The sequence below is a fragment of the Gnatocerus cornutus genome, chromosome 2, assembly GCF_029298725.1.
Source record: "Gnatocerus cornutus isolate USDA-ARS CGAHR chromosome 2, icGnaCorn1.1, whole genome shotgun sequence".
NCBI classification, from domain to species: domain Eukaryota; kingdom Metazoa; phylum Arthropoda; class Insecta; order Coleoptera; family Tenebrionidae; genus Gnatocerus; species Gnatocerus cornutus.
The window spans coordinates 10851331-10866805 of record NC_142234.1 but is presented as its reverse complement, the minus strand read 5'-3'; the positions used below and the strand labels follow the sequence as shown (position 1 = coordinate 10866805).

Here is a 15475-nt window from a genome sequence, read left to right as displayed (position 1 = left end):
ATTGCGTCATAAAGTTTGAGATATCCATACACCTGTTTAACTTGCACCGAATTTCTGATAAGAGTTACGGTTATTCAGATAATAGTAGTTATTGTTATAGTACAACCAGTGAAATGAAAAATGTTCCTAACCAAAGTACACAATCAGAAGGTAGAATTAATGGTACGTAGAAAAATAAATTGATATTGTTTAATCATATCAATGGCAAACATTTTAGCGCGCCGTCTTTCGCAACATGTATCTGAAAGAAAAGTGCGAATATTTAGATGGCGAATGCAAAATGCTCGCTGAACAGGTTTTGTCCACCCAAGTCACAAAAGAGGAAAAGACTGAAATAAAATTAGCGTTAGAAAAAGAACTGACAAACTTAAGAGAACTTCATGACAAACAAATGCAAGAGTTTGAGGTGGTGAACGAACAGGTGGTTTCAATGTCAAAGGTTTGGGAAAATACGGTAGGTAAGTGTGTCAAGAGCAAAACCGGAACCTGTTAATTCGCGATATTTGCAGAAGTCCTCGATAATAACGTCTCTAGATCAAAACGAATCGATTACTGACGAATTGGAAGTTAAAAACGAAATGATAGTCTGTTTACAAGCCGCATTAGTTCGCTATCGTCTAGAAGCAGCCGAACAGTGGGCTTTTATAAGAGAACTAAGACAAATAAAAGATGAACTTGCACGAGAAAAGGAATTGTTAACAAAGGCAAAACCTGAAACGATCGCACGATTGCAAGGAGAGCTCATCCAAGCGAAATTATTGCAAACCCAATATTCCGTCGAGTTTGATAAGATAAAAAAAGAGCTGGAAGTGATAAAAGTGCAACTTAACAAGCATGTTACAGTAAACACGTGATCAAATACTAATCCAAAAATAAATTTAATTTTGTAGGAAGATAATGCAACAAACGAAAGAAAAGAAGGTCATGTAAAACTGTCATTGAAGAGTGTTATCTGGAAGAGTAACAACAATAAAAAAGATGTAGAATCAAACAAAGTAGAAGCAGAAATTCAGAAATTAGAACATGAAAAATCGTATCTGCAAACAAGGGTTGGTCAAATTCTTTATTTTTACAAGTATAAATTAATTTTTTTCGTAGATACCTGAGTTGCAAAATAAAATTGCAATTCTGGACAAACACATACAGTTTAAGGAAGCTGAACGAGCTAAACTTCAAGAAAAAATAGACAGTATCAAATTAAAACAGAAAAGTATAGAAAGCATCACTTTAGAACGAAGTAGACAGTATGATCTGCTTCGAAACAGCGCATCTGAAAAAGTATGTGTAATACGTAACAACACTGTAGAAAAGGCGCAAAATATCGACGAACTTTCACATAAATTGGGTCGAGTTTCCATGCGACGTGAGGTGAGATAATTGAGATGTTGATATTTGATTGCTTTAACTTGTTCTTTTATTGGTGGAATTTTATCATTAAAGGAACTACAACTAAATGAGTTTTGTTGAAAATAACCGGCAATTTTAGCCATCTTAGATAGTTTTCTTGCAGTTCTTTTTATGTTAATTGCTTCTAGTTGTTACAGAGTACCACAAACAGGGAGGTTCTATTAAGAGAATCCAAGACCATCCAAAACTTAGAAGATAAAATTTTCATACTAGGAAAACGAGTAAGTAAATTCAAATTTGCAAATATTGACGGTTTTTGAGTTAAATTTTCAAATTCTTAGCTTGTACATTTTTAATTTTAAGTTATCTTGTAAATTTTTAATAGATAATCATTTTTACTTTTTCTCTCTTTCAGCTTGAAGTTTTGAAGAGTGAAATGAAGCAGTTACATCCAAAAAAGGCTGAAAAGAACAGACCTACATAATAAATGTTCAACGTATACTTAATTATTGTTATAAATCGATTTTGTTAAGTTTATAAATTGTTTCATTTGAGAGTTCAAAGCTGATTCATTTCATGACTCATTTTTATCGTCTCACAATCTATTTGTCGACTTCTGGGGTAGTTGTTGTCCTGTAAAATTTTATATTAATTACTTCTATTAACTGTGTTTATCTTGACATACTGAACAAAACAACCATAAAAGAACATACAACCATTGATTGACCTAATCGATTAATTAAAAACTTTGAGATTCAGAATTTGATTAGGACTTGCTGGATTATATACCTACAGCTATCATGAACCCTAAAAAATCCTATTTTCTGAAATTACTGATCTGGTGTAATAAATAACCCTTGAGAAAAGGGTGTAGGAAAACAAGTCGTCTCACTCACTCTTCACACTTTACCATAAATAGCATGCAAATTATGTGCTATTTTGGTCCCAGGAAATAACCACATGAACAAAAAAAATTCTTTTTGCAAAAATTGAAATTTCGGTACGAATTTTCTTATCTCTATCAATTTACAAATTTATTATTTTGCATCAACAATTTATGACTGCTATTGTAAAGGTTTTTACTCAACAATTTATCTAGGTTTTAAATTTGGCACCTAAAATCTTTGTACCACGTCATGAACAGTTAAACCGAAATTTCAAAACTTTGTTTTTATGTTGTGATGGATTTCATTTATTGATACTGATGTGGTAAGTAAATTGACTAACCACTTTATCTGATAATGATTAATTACAAAATATTATTATTCTTAATAAAAACAGTGAACTGACTTTAAAGAAGTTTAAAGGATAACACTGCCCAAAATAGACAATAATTGAAAATTGTAAGGCAAAATGAGATATCAACAACATTTTTTGTTATCTATCAACAATCACCTTTTTTAATACTTCGGTATTACAAAAACCTTTTCTCAAGTATTTGTTCAATTGAAGTCTAATAACAACATAATTCAATATCTTTGTTATTTGTAAACTTTGGTTCCTTATTACACATTTTACGCCAATTTTGGTTATGCATTCTAAATGGTCACGTCTTCAGGGACGAGAAAGCTAAATTGCTTGCTTGACCGAGCTAATTCGATTTCACTGCCTATTGCCAAGGGACAACCGACACTTTGTGAAGTTTTGTTGTACATTTATACAATTTCCGAGATGATTTAGAAATCGCCAGGCGCACGTTATCTTACAATTGGAAAATAAGCAGAGCAAGGGCCAATTTCTAGTTTGCTCGATTGGAAGAGAGAAAATAATAAAAATTCTTGAGGCAATATTTTGAATATAGTTATTAAACAATGTGACAACTAAAGGAAGAAAATTTATTTATTTATTTAACTCCTTCGTCATTAGTTTTGATAACTGAGGGTTGTCGCAAAAAGTTCAATGAAATGCGATAACCTCATGAATTTCCAAAGAGGAAACTGCAGACGATGTGCTAATCTTCTTTTAATTAATTATTGTTTTTATTATTTGTTATTATTTATTATTTATTACTATAGGGAAATCTAAAATTTTAAACTCTGTTAAACACAATTAATGTAAAAAAAAGGAATAGACAGAATTTTTGTAAACATGTTATTTTCAAGGCAATTTAGTTTCTATCTTATTTTTTAGTAATATCAATTAACTATTTAACACAGTGTTTGTGATTACTTTAGTCATGCGAAGAAAATTACAGAGGACGTCATTTGTTGAAACTCAACTATACATTAAGGCGGCTTAAGTTATAATGCTCCTATTTAAATTGCATCTTATTTTATCAAAGAAAGGAAAAATGTACGAATTGTTGTTTCTTTATTCTATAATTAAGTAAGAAGTGTAAAATTGTTCAACATTATATCTACATTTTCTTTTCCGTTTTAAATGTCTGACGGAATGAGTACATTGATGATTACATAACACTTAATTGAACTAAGAGAGACTCCTATTAAATTATTATTCTCTAGGATAAAGTATTTCAGATTAACGTAGTAAAGATTTGACTCTGACCTTAAAAGTCACGTGGTTGAAGATAACTATGTAACGAGAGTAAGAGTACTTTACCAGATACGATAATCCTAGATTTGTCATAGTTTAGTATAGTCGTGGTCGACAACCAGTGTGTTTCACCATGGCGAAAACAAGTATTGACTTACCCGATATTGAGGTAATTTTTTTTATTTTTTTTTATTATCCAACTATGAGGAAAGTATGTCAAAATAAAATTGTATTGTTGTAGAATATACTTGCTTTAAATCCACGCGTGCGCTCCCACTCTACTTTACAACCTTCCATAACAACAAAAGCAAATAAGAAACACTGGAAGCGGAACGTGGACTGTCAGGTAGATAGATGATACAAAATGTACTGTTATTTTAAGTAAGTTCTGTGCTTTTATCAGACGTGTGACCTCGAGAATGATTTCTCTGATATTAAACCAACAACACTGAGCGAACGAGGCGCACTAAAAGAAGCCTCCAGATGTCTTAAATGCGCCGACGCTCCTTGCCAGAAGTCTTGCCCTACGCAACTTGATATTAAGTCTTTTATCACCAGCATTTCTAATAAAGTGAGTCAAAAATCAAACTCCACTCTATTTCTACTTATATTTTCTAGAATTACTATGGAGCAGCTAAAACAATTTTCTCCGACAATCCTCTGGGAATCACATGTGGCATGGTTTGCCCAACCAGCGACCTCTGCGTCGGTGGTTGCAATCTCTATGCGTCCGAAGAAGGACCCATCAATATTGGTGGATTGCAACACTTTGCCACTGAGGTATTCAGTAAAATGGGAGTTAAACAAATTAGAGACCCTAAAACACCAACGCCGAAAAACGCTTCACATAAAATTGTTTTGATTGGAGCCGGACCTGCGGCTTTATCTTGTGCCACGTTTTTGGGGCGATTGGGGTATACCGATATTACGATTTACGAAAAGCAAGACTTTGTTGGCGGTTTAAGGTAGGTCTAAATGAATATTTGTTAAAAATATTAGTCAAAATAGAAAAAATGAACTCAAATTGGTCTGTCATTTCGTATCAGGACATTGTTTTTTATCTAAATATGTTTAATTGTGAATTAAGTAGAGCACTTGACAAGATATGTGAACTTAAAGAAAAAGTTTTCTATTCAAAATTTGTAGATAAACGATTGAAATGTTTTCAAATTTTTGATAACATTGTGGGGCAATTTTCAGTGACATAATCATAATTTATCGCTTATCTTTAAATCTTTAACGCTTAGGCCACTGATGCTTCAATTTTTTGCTAAATGCGATGAAATCGTGGAACATACTTATATTTCATCATTTGATCTCATTAATTTTTTGTTCCAATATTATCATTGTGTTTTTAGTTCTTCTGAAATTCCGCAATACCGCTTGCCAATATCCGTGGTAAACTTTGAAATCCAACTGGTCAAAGATTTGGGTGTAAAAATAGAGACCGGCCGATCTTTATCCAAAACTGACCTTACCCTAGAAAAAATGTTGAAAGATGCTAAAGCCGTGTTTGTCGGCATAGGTCTCCCTGAACCCAAACTAAACCCTTTATTCAAGAGATTAACATCCAATATGGGTTTCTACACATCCAAAGACTTTTTACCAAAAGTAGCAAAAGCCAGTAAACCGGGCTTGTGTCCTTGTAAAGCCACTTTACCAAATTTAAGTGGCAATGTAATAGTTTTGGGCGCAGGGGATACAGCTTTCGATTGTGCAACATCAGCTTTAAGATGTGGAGCTAGAAAAGTTTTCGTTGTCTTTAGACGTGGTTTCACTAACATAAGAGCTGTTCCTGAAGAGGTAATATCAGTTTAGGTGCAAGCTTTTTTATAGAAAATTTATAGGTCAATGTGGCGGTTGAAGAAAAATGTGAGCTGATTGGATTTTTATCTCCTCATAAAGTTAACGTAAAAGATGGGAGAATCGTGTCTGTGACTTTTAGCAGAACGGAAGAAACCGATGAAGGAAAATGGATTCAGGATACTGAGCAATTAACAACGATTAAAGCGAACTTTTTGATATCGGCGTTTGGATCTGGATTGGAAGACCCTGACGGTAAATTCTACTTTTTAATCACTGATCCGTATTGATGCTTCTTGTTAGTGATCGAGGCACTCAAACCCCTGACATTCAACAAGTGGAACCTTCCAAATGTTGATACTAATACGATGCAATCTTCACATCCTTCTGTTTGGATCGGTGGAGATCTGGCAGGTGTAGCGGAAACAACAGTGGAGTCTGTAAATGATGGCAAAACAGCCGCTTGGTTCATTCATTGCCACTTGGAAGTCAGTACAAATAATTTTATTCTCACAGAACTTAACAATATTTGTCAGGAACTACCAAAAACTACAAAACCAAACCTGCCGCTCTTCTATACAGAAATTGATAATGTCGATATTTCTGTCGAAGTCTGTGGAATGAAGTTTGAAAATCCATTTGGGTTGGCTTCTGCACCTCCTGCAACATCTACTGCTATGATAAGAAGAGCTTTTGAACAAGGATGGGCCTTCGCGCTGACCAAAACATTCTGTCTAGATAAGGTATTGCTTGGTTCTAGCCTAAAATAAGCTTAACATAACTGTGAAATTTTAAGTATTGATACTTAAAATCTTTATTTTTAGGACATGGTCACTAACGTTTCTCCTAGAATTATACGAGGAACGACAGGCGGTCATAACTACGGACCACAACAGAGTTCATTCCTTAACATTGAACTAATTTCCGAAAAATGCGCCGCTTATTGGCTTCAAGGCGTTAGAGAATTAAAAGCCGACTTTCCAACCAAGGTTTGAGATTTTTTTAATAAACTGGATAATTAAGTAGATTTCATAACTAATACTAATGTTTATTAGATTGTGATTGCCAGTATAATGTGTTCTTATAACGAAGAAGACTGGAAACTGCTGTCGAAAATGGCAGAGGATTCCGGCGCTGACGCTTTGGAACTAAATCTGAGTTGTCCTCACGGCATGGGAGAGTCAGGAATGGGTCTTGCGTGCGGCCAGGTGCTTTATTTACTACAATAACTCATGCAAAAATTTACCGAAATAATTCCAGAAACCAGAGCTCGTAAAAGGCATTTCCGAATGGGTAAAATCTTCGATAAAAATCCCCTTCTTTATCAAACTAACACCAAACATAACCGATATTGTTGAAATTGCCCAAGCCGCTTACAACGGAGGAGCATCTGGAGTTGCCGCTATCAACACAGTTTCCGGATTGATGGGCTTAAATTCAACTGGCACACCCTGGCCATCCGTTGGTTTAGATAAACGCACTACTTACGGCGGTGTTAGCGGAAACGCAACAAGACCCATTGGATTACGAGCGGTTTCTGCGGTCGGCAACGCTTTGCCAGGTTTCCCGATTTTAGGCACTGGGGGTATTGATTCCGCAGATGTGACTTATCAATACTTACAAGCGGGAGCATCAGTAGTGCAAATTTGTAGCGCGATTCAAAATCAAGACTTTACTTTAATTGATGATTATATTACGGGATTGAAAGCACTTTTGTATTTGGAGGGACGCTTACCGAAATGGGATGGGCAAAGTCCTCCCACGTTTAAACACCAGAAAGGCAAACCTGTGGTATCTGTACGGGACGATAATAACAAGGTAACGAGGGTTGTTTGAGGGGTTGTTTTTAAAGGTGTGTTAATAGGCATTACCACATTTCGGGCCGTTTATTAAAGAGCGGAAGGAAAGAACAAAGAATTTGAAGGTGGAGGTTGATTTGCATCATAACGGACGTGAAAACGGATATCCAACTGAAGGAATTAGTCAGACTACAATACCGAGGGTTGCTGACATTATCGGTCGGGCTCTGCCAAAGATAGGAGCTTACAAAAAATTGGACAACTCCAAACAAGTCGTGGCACTTATTGATGATGTAAGGGCTTTTTTGCACTTTAGTCGAGAGTTTTCAATGATTTTTAGGATATGTGCATTAACTGTGGTAAATGCTACATGACTTGCAACGATTCCGGATACCAAGCTATCACTTTTGATGCAAGGACACACATCCCGCAAGTCACAGACGATTGCACTGGTTGCACCCTTTGTTTGTCAGTGTGCCCTATAATCGATTGCATAGCGTAAGTATCACTACAACCAACCCTGATTAGTTCCATGAAAACATTTTTACAGAATGGTGCCGAAGACAATACCTCATGTCATCAAGAGAGGAACGACAGTAAAACTTGTACATGCTCTTGATTAATTCAATTTTATTTTATCACCAATATACATTTAATGGACTTTTAGTTTTATTACATTATTTGCAGTGACATACTTGGGAAGAACTTCGATTTGGGTAGTCCGAATCCTCTTTGGTTTCATCGACGCTAACGGTAACGTCAGTGTCGTCCGTCGCTTCAATATTTGAAAATGAAACTTTTATTGTTCTTGAGGATTTTTCTTTTAGTTTGTCCGTTGCAGGACACTCCTCGTCTCCACAGTAGTTGTACGGACAGTCATAAGCTCCACAGAAATCTTCATCTAATTCATTTCTACTTTTTGATCTTACAAAATGACAACACCAGTTTAGTAGACACACTGCTAGAAGCATCTTCCCTGCGATGGCAAGAGCCAAGATCTACAAACAAAGAGTAGAACAGAACAATCGAGGCTCTCTTAGTACCGTTAAAACTAAAATCGTCATTAGGAACTTTTCTGTATTACTTCGTCCCCATGAATTAAGTTCAATGTTGCACATATGGTAAAGATTAAGAGTAGGGTGGTAAGCCTTTTCTTTACAAGTCGAGGTTGTCCATCCATCATCACAAAAACATTCACCTGTTCTGTTGTCTTGAGTACCGTGATGACATTGGTAGTAAACCTAATTGAAAACATTTTTGTTCACATAAAGAAGAGTGGATGGGATTTATACCAAATTTGAGACCATGTGACATTTTTCAATATCCCCGTTTTCAATCATTTCTAAATCACTTTTGCACACCGGTTCGTGCAATTTTCTACAAACGTTGCTATTTGGAAGATACACGGAATTTGGGGGACACTCAGGGACTGGCTGACATTCTTTACGTTCTTTATCATAGTAACTTCTTCTTGAGGAGTATTTAACAACACAATTTACTGGATTGCAATCTTCAGAACTAGTAAGATCGCCGGAATTACAGTCTGGTCGCACGTCTTCATCAAATATGAACGCCTTTCTAGAGTTAAAATAAATTTCTTTGCGAACTTCCTCGACTACCTCATCTGTTTTAAAATGCAAAGACACGAGACATTTTCCAACTCTGTTTTGTAGGTACTGAAACTCTACGTCACGACAAGTAATAATTTTTGTTTCATACCAAATTTGGATAGATAAGTGTGAGATTTTTTGTGGACTTGCTTTTTATGTAGCCCATATCACCACCGACTAAATACATATGATTGGATGTTGCAAAATAAAAATCTCCGTCTTCGACACAGTCGAGGCCGTACACCGAAACTGGCATTGTCACGTCGAACGTGTTTTCCACGGTCAAAACTAAAAAATATTTGGGGGAGTGTGAAAACTATCTGGAGAGGTGTGAAAAACTTACAGAGAATCATTGCTATGTCGTCGCTTTTAATTTGATACAAGCCGGAATTCTAGAAATTTTAACTGAAAAAAATTAAAAAAGTTGTTGAAAGTGTTACCTGGATGACGATTGTACTAAATGTTAGCTTCAAACTTAATAAAAAGCAAAATAAAAATATAAACATGTAATGTGAGGACACATGACATTGTCATTAGTAAACGTCATGGGCAAGTTTTTTGTTGCTAAGGAGTGAGAGTTTTTCCACAAGTCTGCAAAGCTGAAGAAGTGTGAAATGAGTATACTTCAATGTTGTCAGTTTATTTCTGTATAAACAATATTGCACCATAATACCTATATTACAATAAGCCCATTTGTGATACAATAAACAACATTTTAGAAGCTTATATAAAGGCGAGATATAGAGAGAGCAAGCCAGCAAAATCATAAAGGAACAACCTACCAGAAAACCTACAGAAATGTTAAACTACAAAGTAGTTGGAACAAACGATTCTGGTTGACTGCGGAAAGAAAGTTTAAAGTAGTAAAATTTGACCCCGAAAAGAATCTCCATGTGCATTTCATTTTCTACATTGCTGCATTAACATCCCTCAAAACTAGTTTAAAAAATATTATTATGTGCGTCATCTATAAGTAGAAAAGGAAATGCATATGGCTACCGTCGAGACAAACCGTCCATGTAAGAATAAAGACAGTCATGAACGGTGTGTCTTTGAATTTTTTTTATAAAATTTTAAGTTATCACAAGACTACATTTACTAAAACAACATTATTATTAAAATATTCAGTTCCAAAATCAGAGTCACCAAAAATTGGACAGATGCAGTGATCTCGATATTGATAATTGTAGACGTGGCTACAACGAGGTCTGACAAACTTCTTAAATAGGTACATTTTCTTCTTAACAATTATTTCCTAAGATATCTTCGTGTCAAAATCATGCGGAGCGAAAATAAGAGAAAATGAGATGATGATTTTGACACTCAGTTTTTTTTGATATTAGTATAAAAAGTATAATTTTCAAGTAATACGAAACGAGTTGATATTTGTATGGTTTGACCACTAATGGAATTTAAGGGTGGTCCAGACGACAGCGCTTGGGTGGTTCACTGCACCAATTTCACAATTTACTGTTCGCGACCGGCCATTTATCACGAATAACGCCTCACTCGCTGGCGTCACCATATATTGCCCAAACAGACCTGAAAATAACCGATTAAAACTCAACTACGACGTTTTTGTTGATTTTACCTGATCCGCTGATTGGTCTGTTGGGATTATTCCATTTGGTCAGTTTCAAGGGAATTGCTTTCCCGACTCCCGTGATTATCTCCACTTTACCTGAAATTACACAGCAAATAATGCAACAGTTTACTTAAAAACGCCTGAAAGAAAAAATGCAACACCTTCTAAATTACTTCCGTTTAGTGTATTTTTCGTCATGAAATGTCTGAGCTTATCAATTTAGATTAAATTGAATTTTTCAGTTTCTGGTGTATTAAAGAGAAAAAGTAAACAAAGCACCACTAGCTGAAATGGTAGTAATAACAGCGTCTGGTGCAGCAAGCACTCCCGAAGATCTTGGAACTACAGCAGGTGCTCTAGGGATTTGCTGAGGAAGTTCAGTAAAGATACAAGTTTATGAAGCTTCAGAAAATTGATATAAAATCACGAAAGAAAACTGAACTGAACTCAAACAATCTATTCAGAAAAAACTCAACTGTTTGATGGTGATTTCAACAACCCAATTTTATATTGCAGAAGGAAAGAAAAAACTGGTAAGTGTAATTTCGTGTTTAGTTGCAGGAAACAGTGTTAAATAAAGATGATTTTTCTAAACTCTTTGTTTATCCACTTAAAAAGAGGGAAAGAAGAGAAAATAGCCACATCTAATAAAAGTTTTAGATGGAAATTTAATAGCGTTTTAATAGCTTCAAAATGCTAATCTTTGTATGTGTCTAAAAAATTTAAATCTGTTTGGGAAGACAAAATTCAAAGAAAATGTCTCGATATTTTGAAGCATAAAATTTTGCTCGAAAATGGCATTTTTGGGAATATTAAATTGTGTGTTTCTTAAAACCGGAGAATAACTCTTTTTGTACTCAAAACAATTAAATGTAGAAGCTTTTGAAAAACACACAAATGTTAATTTAAATTATTGGAAACATAGAAGGTATTATTTGTTGTGGATATAAAATAAAAATATGAAAATTGTTAAAATTTTGTCTATATTCTAGGGATAACTTCTTAATTCCTTCATAATTAACTTCATAATTAAAACAAACTACAGTATTTGATAAAATTAAGGATACCGCTAAAAATTTGTTCTGTATGCGGATTTAGCGCATCCACCATTTTAAAGAACATTAAAAAAGAATTTGTATTTTTCTTAAATAGTGTTTTAATTTTGTGGATATTTAGATTCGTTAAATTCCAGGTCTATAAATAGAAAATGTGGAAGAACATAATCTGATAAAATATTTATAATTAGATTTTTTTAATGTCGATTTTTAAGATCAAAGCTTTCCCAGCATCCATAAAAATTCATGTTCTTATATTAATGGGTATTTCGATACTTCGTCTTTTCTATGTGTGCAGAAAATATCTACAAGGAAATAACCGTATTGGCAAAACTGCGCTTCTTGAAAAAAAAAATTAGAGATATTATTTTTGCCACGATAAATAAAAATGTTTATCTTTTATTAGTTATTTAGGACACAAGTTTAAAAAGCCGTTATTGCATGAGTGGCTTGTTTGAAATATGAGTTTAAGAGTTTTTTTTAAAACCAGGTGTATTTTACAATGTTTTATCTACGATTGAAGATCAGACAGAAAATAATTAAAAATTATCTGCCAATTTAAAAATAAATTTCATAGATAATTTAGCGTATCCATGCAAATAGACTTTACTAAACGGCTTCTTTTTTAAACCAAAATCTCTTCAAAAAACGTAATAATATCCAATTCATAAATTTCCATTCAATAAATTACGTTTAGAAAAAGAAATCTGCTTCAAAAATTTTAACAAAACATTCCACCTATGCGGTCCTGACAAATCACACTCTTTTAATTCCGCAATCGAACCACCATCTTATCAGCTTATTACCAATTAACAATACGAAGTATTAGATATCATTAGGTCATGGCAGAGGCGGGACTAGACAGGTAGTGGGGAATAAGATAGGGTAATTAAGTTGTTGGTAATTAGTGCCATTTGTTCATTGATTCAATATAATTTAATCGGCTTTGACCGTGAAACTGACGATAAATATGTAAAGTTAATTCTTCACTTAAAAAATGTTCGAAATCAGCCCTTCAGCGTTGAGTGCAGGTGTTATATTTTTAAAATTTAGACAAATTGAGTTATATTGTTGCACGTTATACAAACCTGTCAAGAGATTAAGGAATAAAATATCTTCTTTGTTTTGGGCACTTGCGTAAATATCATAACTGTGAGTGGTTTGACTAGGGTAGAACGTGACATCCGATATATTCAGGGTCGTCTTCACATCAAACGAAAACAAGAGTCCGTTTTCTACAAACAGGAAAAAATCAGCAATATTTTATCTAAAAATAAAAGAGCCTACCTGTTATTTCTTGAACGATGAGGGTAGCTCCGTTGTTTGTACGATCTAATGTAACGAGTTTTCTGGAATCTGGCGATATATACGGGATTCCAGGCAAATTTGGTTTAGTTCCGATTACGGTATCTGTTAGATAATCGAGAATCAATTGACCGGTGGGTCTGTTAGTGACAGGTTCGAGACATTGCATTATTACTAAACCGTCTGAAAAGAGTCAATTGCTAAATGTCCAACAAACGCTACACCAATAACTTACACAGCGCAGAAAACTGAATTTGAGTCGGAACGCAATTATATGGAGTTAAGTCTACCGATCGAGTGTATCTCAAATTAACGAGATCAAGTTTGTAAAGACCTCGTTGATTGGTGTGTGTTGCGTATCCGTATTTGAAGCTGTAGTGCGAAAGCTCCTGAAAACGTAACGAGGAGATTATTTCTGCGGAAACGAGTTTTATAGAAGAAATACTTGATCTGGAGATGGTATGAAAAGACCTTTCACTAAATCAAAATGACCATCGATTGGTTCAGGATGTACAGTGTGATGCTTCCTTTTCTGGCCCGCATCTCGTATTACCTATAAACGAACAAATATGTTCAGATCGTCGATAAGAGTCTCTATATTTCACCTGTATCGTTTTAATCCCGGTATTGTTGGTAGACCTCCAATTGAGAATCCACACTTGGTCTAAATGGGGAACGTGGAACAATTCCACAGGATACTTATCAGTGCTAACGACCTGCAAATGCGGAAAATTTTAAGAGTTTTTTATGGACGATGCCTGCTGACTTACATCGACAACTACCATTTGTACTTTGGAAATAATAATAACTCGATCTCGCTCCGGTTGGCTTGCGTAGACGTAGCGATTGGCGACGTTAATGGCACGACCCCAAGAACACTTTATTCCTTTGTCGCCGCAAACATATTCCTGAAAATGCGTGCTGATAAAATTCTTAATTAAACATGAACAAACTTTTCTGAGACACTCTGTATAAACAGAATCTCTAAATACAACTGTTGTGTACGGCACTTAATCACGGACATTTTGGCATGACCTTGTTTGTAACAACAAATCTCCAATTCCTTTGAGAAATTAGTTAAGGTCAGGAGAACTTATATAACTTGAACTTTAATGGAAAGAGAGCGATTACAAAGAAATAGGGCAAGATACCAGATGCTTAGGTCCAGACCACAGTAAAAAACGAGTCTTCTGAACTCCGTACAAGTCACGCCGAGGAATTTTAAGTTTACCGGGATACATTTTAATTAAAACAACACTTAATTAGAATGTAAAAAATTGTTCAGTTTTCTATTAAAAGTACGGAACTTTGCGTTATAAAATTGAGGGATTGTGGGACTTTATAACCACAAAATATTATTTTCGTTTGTTTTTAGCCACTTTATTGCATTTCAATGTAAATTTGGTCAATTTACATACCCATAAGTTCAAACAAATTATGCCACGTTTGCAGATAAATTTGATTCGAGATAAATAGATAGCTTTAATGAATTTGCAAATCATTATTTCAAGTATCTACAATTACGGCAAAATGAGTATTGAGATGATTCTTTGTCTAAATTAAGTCCACTACATAAATTTTCAAAGTTCGGTGGTTTAACTAAACGAGCTTTCCTTCTGAATAAGCGAAGCCGTTGAAAATTCACGGTAAAAATTCGATATTCAAAGTCTGCCTTGCGAATGTTTCGGTTTATTTCTTAGCTGGTTCGTCGCGATTGTTATTCATTGTTCCACTAAATCTGTTTCTTTAATTTAAGCGCTCGTAAAGATCCGCTTGTTGAATTGACTTTTACTTGAAAAATCAGAATGAACGGAAAGGTGGGGAAACTTAAATCAAATTCAACGCTGGGAAATTACCTGAGTGCCTGGAATGATATCAGTAGATTGAATCCTGTGGTAAAGTCGACAAGTAGAGGGCTCATATACTGACACTCCCCAATCGTGGAATGCAAAAAAGCGGCGCTCTTCGTTAGGCGAAGCTAAAATCAAATTTTCAACATTTACATACTTATTTATTACGTCGGTGGAGTCGTTTTCGCTCTACTTACTGGGAGTCGGCTGCTCTTGTACAACCAAAGAACTTATGTCTCTCGTTAATCCACCTGAGATGAGAAAACGTAAGTTTCATATTATACTTCCATTATATTCATACCTATATTAGTTGCTTGGCACATGTAAGCTCCAGTATCAGCGAAAGCTATATTCCTTATTTTTAACGCCGTTCCATTACCTACGACTTGATATTTTCTTGGATTTTCCAGCCTAAGGGTCTCGTCATTTTTCAGCCATTCTACCTGAAATTAATTTCCGCAACAATAAAACGTCATGGAAATTTTATAAAAGGTTCTTCGTGTGTATAAAAGGTGTGCTAAATGTACCGAAAGCATCTATTAGAAAAGCTTCTGTTTCATCCTGTTCGCATTAACTTTTCTGAACGTGTTAATTACACTGTCGCATCAGAGTTTATATGTCTATTTTT

The 15475-nt window shown here is 34.8% G+C and overlaps 4 protein-coding genes across 6 annotated transcripts in view; 2 read left to right on the top strand and 2 right to left on the bottom strand.

Moving 5' to 3' along the window:
- The first annotated feature begins 14 nt into the window (after nucleotides 1-14).
- LOC148178940 (uncharacterized) lies at nucleotides 15-1962 on the top strand. 2 transcript variants are annotated; one of them, XM_088050666.1, is made up of 7 exons: nucleotides 15-162; nucleotides 218-454; nucleotides 510-842; nucleotides 891-1049; nucleotides 1099-1368; nucleotides 1545-1628; nucleotides 1763-1962. In XM_088050666.1, exons 1-7 carry the CDS (start codon nucleotides 121-123, stop codon nucleotides 1829-1831), a joined length of 1194 nt encoding a protein of 397 aa, XP_087906792.1. In that variant the 5' UTR covers nucleotides 15-120; the 3' UTR covers nucleotides 1832-1962. The 2 variants fall into 2 exon arrangements, with proteins under 2 accessions (XP_087906792.1, XP_087906791.1); XM_088050665.1 differs by having other exon boundaries at nucleotides 1536-1628.
- A 1938-nt stretch (nucleotides 1963-3900) lies between these two features.
- Nucleotides 3901-8103, top strand: su(r) (dihydropyrimidine dehydrogenase su(r)). Of its 2 annotated transcripts, XM_088029826.1 has the most exons (14): nucleotides 3901-4009; nucleotides 4082-4186; nucleotides 4244-4411; nucleotides 4459-4805; nucleotides 5199-5643; nucleotides 5688-5898; nucleotides 5947-6131; nucleotides 6180-6386; nucleotides 6468-6632; nucleotides 6699-6851; nucleotides 6904-7461; nucleotides 7508-7735; nucleotides 7783-7940; nucleotides 7993-8103. In XM_088029826.1, exons 1-14 carry the CDS (start codon nucleotides 3974-3976, stop codon nucleotides 8063-8065), a joined length of 3039 nt encoding a protein of 1012 aa, XP_087885952.1. In that variant the 5' UTR covers nucleotides 3901-3973; the 3' UTR covers nucleotides 8066-8103. The 2 variants fall into 2 exon arrangements, with proteins under 2 accessions (XP_087885952.1, XP_087885951.1); XM_088029825.1 differs by having other exon boundaries at nucleotides 5947-6386.
- A 16-nt stretch (nucleotides 8104-8119) lies between these two features.
- On the bottom strand, nucleotides 8120-9558 carry LOC148178938 (uncharacterized). The gene is made up of 6 exons (XM_088029824.1): nucleotides 9493-9558; nucleotides 9396-9444; nucleotides 9162-9340; nucleotides 8735-9118; nucleotides 8486-8683; nucleotides 8120-8440 (listed from the first exon to the last, which is right to left on the bottom strand). Exons 1-6 carry the CDS (start codon nucleotides 9556-9558, stop codon nucleotides 8120-8122), a joined length of 1197 nt encoding a protein of 398 aa, XP_087885950.1.
- A 113-nt stretch (nucleotides 9559-9671) lies between these two features.
- Nucleotides 9672-15475, bottom strand: part of LOC148178937 (follistatin-related protein 5-like) — a 69796-nt gene continuing 63992 nt past the window's right edge. Inside the window, exons 11-21 of the mRNA XM_088030314.1 lie at nucleotides 15149-15290; nucleotides 15045-15098; nucleotides 14854-14975; nucleotides 13768-13905; nucleotides 13603-13713; nucleotides 13443-13550; nucleotides 13233-13386; nucleotides 12980-13180; nucleotides 12781-12927; nucleotides 10644-10733; nucleotides 9672-10594 (exon numbers count right to left, since the gene is read on the bottom strand). Of these exons, the coding sequence (XP_087886440.1) occupies nucleotides 10455-10594; nucleotides 10644-10733; nucleotides 12781-12927; nucleotides 12980-13180; nucleotides 13233-13386; nucleotides 13443-13550; nucleotides 13603-13713; nucleotides 13768-13905; nucleotides 14854-14975; nucleotides 15045-15098; nucleotides 15149-15290 (1407 nt within the window). The 3' untranslated portion in view covers nucleotides 9672-10454. The remainder of the gene's footprint in view (nucleotides 10595-10643; nucleotides 10734-12780; nucleotides 12928-12979; nucleotides 13181-13232; nucleotides 13387-13442; nucleotides 13551-13602; nucleotides 13714-13767; nucleotides 13906-14853; nucleotides 14976-15044; nucleotides 15099-15148; nucleotides 15291-15475) is intronic.